The 5,395-nt window shown below is 37.0% G+C and overlaps 1 protein-coding gene across 1 annotated transcript; it reads right to left on the reverse strand.

The window, feature by feature from the left end:
• Nucleotides 1–741: 741 nt before the first annotated feature.
• Nucleotides 742–5,092, reverse strand: LOC128244255 (putative tyrosinase-like protein tyr-3). Its single transcript, XM_052962274.1, has 5 exons — nt 4,972–5,092; nt 3,255–3,294; nt 2,989–3,110; nt 2,381–2,526; nt 742–1,596 (listed from the first exon to the last, which is right to left on the reverse strand). Exons 1-5 carry the CDS (start codon nt 5,090–5,092, stop codon nt 742–744), a joined length of 1,284 nt encoding a protein of 427 aa, XP_052818234.1.
• Between the last annotated feature and the right edge of the window lie 303 nt (nt 5,093–5,395).

Consider the following 5,395-nt stretch of genomic DNA (forward strand, 5'->3'; position numbering starts at 1 on the left):
GGTTTTAAATCAGACGCAATCTAAATAGAGATTCCGTTTAAATTTTTATTGTGATAGCAATTATTACTGACGTCGGTAAAACATTTTTGTATAACTTGACCTTTAATAATACAATGATATTTTGTTAGCCATGTTTTCTTTCGGTCAGTGTTCAATAAGCTAGCAAAGGGGCCATGGCATACACGAACCCAAAGCTGTTTTTACGTGTGTTTAGTAAACGTCAGAAAACAAACAACGGCAACATAACGTGCCGCGGACTGTCTTTTTTCTGATATGATGGACAGTTTTCAGCATTTCACTGTTATTTAAAATGTACTGTATAAGTCCATTATTAAAACAACCCAGTCCGATCAGCTGCGTCGTTCTTAGATCAAACTAAGACCAATGATGAATATTTACCATAGAGTCGGCGTTGGCATATTGTTTACTTTTTAGACCAGCGTTCTTTTATTTACGTATTGTGCTTGTTAACTAAAACAACTTTAATAAATATATTTGATGACATCAGTTTTCACACATTCTTGATTTTTTTGTTTGTCAAAGTCAATGTAACCATTGAAAAATTCCTCATTAACCATTTTATTACGTTTTCGTAAATCCACATGCATTTGCATTTTTATTCCAACATCGTAATAAGTGTTACAATGTTTTCAATTCGATGTAGCGCTTATATTGTAATCGTCTTTTATAATAGTATTTATCTGAACGACTAATAACAAATAAAATTAGATTGGAAATAACCTAACGACGAATGATTGTCACAGGACGAGGGCGACGAGTCGTTGTCAAAGCTGTTTGGTGATTCCCGTATCTATTAGTAATCTTACGACCCTTTACGACGGCCTTCAATAAGTCATATGTGCACTTCTCAAGGTTCCGACAATCGTTACTCTCTTCCTGATTTGCGTGGAATATTATCTGTTCGCTCTCAACAGGCAAAGCGTTGGCATATTGTAAATTCTCTTGCACGATTTTGTCGACCTTCTTTATCGATTCCGGAAGTTTGTACTCTTCGTCTCGTGCCAAAGCTTCAATCATCTCCTCGTCCGATGTGGGCGGGGGAGGATTAACGCAAGTAACTCCGTATGCATTTTTCGTACACTCGCCAGAATAAGGAATAACCCCGTCTGCAAGCATATCGTCATGACTGATTTCCCGTTGTTTACGCCTTCCACTTCCCCCTAAGTCTTTTCCGATGTCAAACCTCATTTCCGACACGCACAGATTGATATCTTCATCACAGAATAGATCAGGACTTCCGCCGCAATTGTTAGAGCAACTCGGTGAATCCTCATAATCGAACCAATTGTCCGTCCAAAAGTCCTTGACTCCATCAATATTATCAAGAAAACGCATTCCTATCATCCTCTCTTCCTTGTTATGCTCCGGCTTATTATCGTTATCTGGCGGGTAATCAGACGCTGGATCTATCCCGCAAATATCCCTCTGCCGCTGCCTATATATTTCCCATTGGTAGTTAATGAAGGCATGGTGCATATAGAAGATAGGGTCGGAAGCTGCCATGCTACGGGCCATAGTGCCACCTATCCATCTGTGTACGCTATTGTGAGAGCCCTCCCACCGTCCGTTGAAGTCCTGAAGGTTGAGAGTGATAGAGTGGTAATCGTTATTGATAACTTTACATTGTATATGAAATAACTCCAGATGCTTTTCCGAGCTTCAGGTTCTGCCAACAACACACTCTACTAATACTTGGCAGTAGTTCGAAATCGGGACTGCCCGATAAGAGAACACATCATTTGTTTAACATTTATTTCGTTCGAGATGTACATGTCTTTTCGGCTACATGCACCATTGGCTTTAGCTTTAAATCGACTCAGAAACTCGAGTATTTAAAAGTAACACAAATATATCATTTCATTTCTTTGGGTGAAAAGATTTGTACCTAATAGCGAAACCTATTATTAATAGGATATACAGCAATTTTTACACTCAATTATTACGAATTTGGCAGTACAATTAAGACTAACACTTTTTGCGTCTTATTTATAATATCCATTACAATATATATCCGTACTAATGCTAAGGGACTACAATAGTTGGTAACACCTACCGGAAGTCGTCATAATGTGATAATAAACCCTTTCCATGAAGGCGGATTAGGGAACTCATGCAACGGGCTCGCATCAACTGATATTCCGAGAAAATAAACTACAATATTCACGGTAGAAGTGACTGCATTTTTGTACACACTTACCTATAGTAAACCAAATCCTATGAGAAATTCGCTAATTGAGTGTTGGAAACGAGATTCTCCTCCAAGGGCTATGCCTCGCCTCAGTCAGCTTTGGCGAGCCTCTAAGATACGATATATATATACAAAAACAATCCTTTATATTTATATTTTGTAGACCCTTACCGCTAGTCGACAGAATCCCATGAGATAGTCAATTCTGGATTGGCGGATAAGAGAACCAACGCCTCGGGCTATATCTCGCCTTAGTGGGGTTTCCCGAGCTTCCCAGCCAGCAAATGGTCCGCTGTCGACTACGCCTGACCCAGTTCCTGTAAACAAAAACATAGTACCAACCAGGAAGATGCTTATATAATCTGACAGTTATCATTAACGTTCAAATATCTTTCCTGGTGTGTATTAAGTCCATAGTACATACGCAAACAGCAACGGCATATCAGGAATTTAGCCGTTTGATCATATTTCCTGTGGCATTTCACTTTGAATTAGATTATATTTGGGTATTTTGATTTTTATGACAAAATGTCATTTTTGGAATTAATGTTACCAAAAGACACATGGACATATTTCCATTTAACATTCATTTTACATCTTCTAAAAGCATGAAGAAATGTGAATAGTAAGAATACAGAAGTCTGAATAGGAGAAAATATTAATGACAGCAATATTGAAAACTGTCAACGCTTTGCTAGCATAACCATTTTAAGAGGTATTTTATGTCCAAGAATAACTAGATCTGTCACACCGATGATGCCAATGATTCCTAATCTAACCCAAATGATCGTCGTCCCACATAATTGAGAATCCAGGACCAGCAGGCATGTTGCCATCCAATGAACTATCCCAATAGGGTAGGAACACTCGGTCATCTACACGTCGTAATGCCTCCTCAAAACTAAAAGAAGAGTGCATTTTTAATTTCACATTGTCTATCCATATTTATCATTTGTCTGTAGTATAAACGGCAGTTCTGGTTAACCCTATCAGGGTTAAAACAATTGTATATTACAGATTGCACAGAAACTGTTGCAATACTTACAGCGCAAGAAATGCTCGGTGCCAGGGAAGGAATGCGTTTCCTCCGAGAGAGAGAGATCCAATGAAGGCACAAAATGAACCAAATATATCTCAACTAGACACCTTTTTGTCAGCAAAGGTAGGTGCAACACTCTCCCTTATACCAGTTTAAGCGGAAATTTTCGCTTGTCGTTCATATAACTGTAGAGGAAGTGTAGGACGACCTTTAATTAACTTAAAAAAGTGCTATATTTTAGTAAGGCATGAACTGTTGTTTTTCATTTCTAAGTGGCCCTATAGAAAGGCGATTCAGGGAATATATGTTTTTTTTTACCATGTTCTTGTTATTAAATGCAATCAATATAGGTTGAAGCAAACAAACCTGTATAATTTAGGCACAGATAAAAAATATACACGTTTATAAATGTTTTTTTATTAATAGCTACGTGGCCACAAAGTTACAAAAGCGCCAAAATATCGCTAATATTTTTTTATCTGTACCTTAATCGAATGTTTTACTTTGTTTTTACATTAAATTCAAATGAGTAAAACATGATAATGCATTAAAATTTAAAACAAAAATGTTTGCATCAACCTTTTTTGCGCCTTTGAAGTCATAATTAGTATATTTTGTGAAATTTAATAGTTAATTTACTTGATACAGCTGATTTAAGGCGTTATGGAACCGTGTCCTTTCATCTGCAGAGAGCGTGCGGTACTCCCGTCGCGTTCGGAAACCTGTGCGAGGGGACGTGATATTGCGCGGTGCAATTCGTATTATTTGCCGAATGCTGCGCTGTTGCCTGGCAACGATATTGTCGTCATCTTCTTCAGATTCCTGCAAAGGATACTGAACCACAGGTGATCGTCACATAGCTTGATCACTAAAATATGGCTTTTTCAGTCCTTTGATGTTGTTTAAAAATAAATAAAAATAATGTTGCCCTTCAGTCCATTGATATTATTAACAAACAAAATAATTAAAATTGATAAAATGATATTTCATTTTTTTTTATAATGACTAAGCTAGGTGACAATCACCTGTGTAATGAACGCTTTATTTTCAGATACAGTCCGACAAAATAAGCGACTTATCAATCTTATCCCATGATATGTGCCCAAAATAAGGTTGGATCTTTATTCTATTGACGTTAAACATTCTAACTTAGCTAGAAAATATTAAGTAAGTACAAGTGATTTCAGTGGATCAATTTCTATTGTAAGATTTAAAATCTTAATTAATTATAATACCTTATTATAAATAGTCAGCGAAGGTTAACAATTTGATAGCTTTTTGATAGCAATTTGATAGCTATTTTGGGGAGGGAATACTTAAAGCTGCACTCTCACAGATTGATTGTTTTGACAACATTTGTCTTTGAATGAGCCCATATTTGCGTAAATGTCTGGAAACAAGTGAAGACTGCTGACACGATCATATCGCTTTTTTCATATTAACGTTTGAAAATTGACGTATTATGGCTGAAAGCGTTACCAACGCTTTAAGGAAAATGAAATCTTCAGCAATTTAGAAAACAATTGAGGTCTATTCTATTGCGTGTTATCTTTTATGACTGATTTGAAGGCACTGATGCCAAAATGAGATGATTCTGAGACAAAAAAAAATGTCGATTTGTGAGAGTGCAGCTTTAATATAATTTATATAATTGTAAACCTGAAGTAGCTCTGCGTCTTCCAAGTCCTCCGAAAAGTCGTCGCTAAACAGATCATTCTTATACTGCCAGAGGACGACCCGGAGACACCATATCCGTGCGTTCTGTAGAGGTACGCTGTGTTGATGTCAGCCAGGCAATCGTCGTAGCTGTAGTGGACCTTTACGCCGACTATAGTCGATGACATACCGCCTTCACCGTCGTCGTAGCCATTAAATACGTCGACTTAAACACAAATGGATGGTTGTAATTCGCAGCTGTAAGGAAGCTGTATGCAAACTATAGTTGCCGTCGAACCGATTAGTGGTAGTCAATAAAAGCAACAAGGTAGGAATTTAGGCAATTTACACTTCCTAATAAATTAATTTTTAGTCAAATAATATTCTCTGATGAGGTTACTAATTTAATAGGTCGTTAATGTATTAACATAGCAGGAAGTATATAAAGCTTAATGATGGTGTAGACAACAATAAAAGGAATTTTTATATAG

The sequence above is a fragment of the Mya arenaria genome, chromosome 8 (assembly GCF_026914265.1).
Source record: "Mya arenaria isolate MELC-2E11 chromosome 8, ASM2691426v1".
NCBI lineage: Eukaryota > Metazoa > Mollusca > Bivalvia > Myida > Myidae > Mya > Mya arenaria.

Bases quoted from the DNA above. Each gene is read 5' to 3' on its own strand.
- LOC128244255 (XM_052962274.1), bottom strand. From the start codon at position 5,092: ATGTCATCGACTATAGTCGGCGTAAAGGTCCACTACAGCTACGACGAT. The intron at 3,295-4,971 runs GTATAAGAATGA...TCTCTCTCGGAG, and splicing joins CTCCGGGTCGTCCTCTGGCA to GAAACGCATTCCTTCCCTGG. The intron at 2,527-2,988 runs GTTAGATTAGGA...TTTTGTTTACAG, and splicing joins GTGGGACGACGATCATTTGG to GAACTGGGTCAGGCGTAGTC.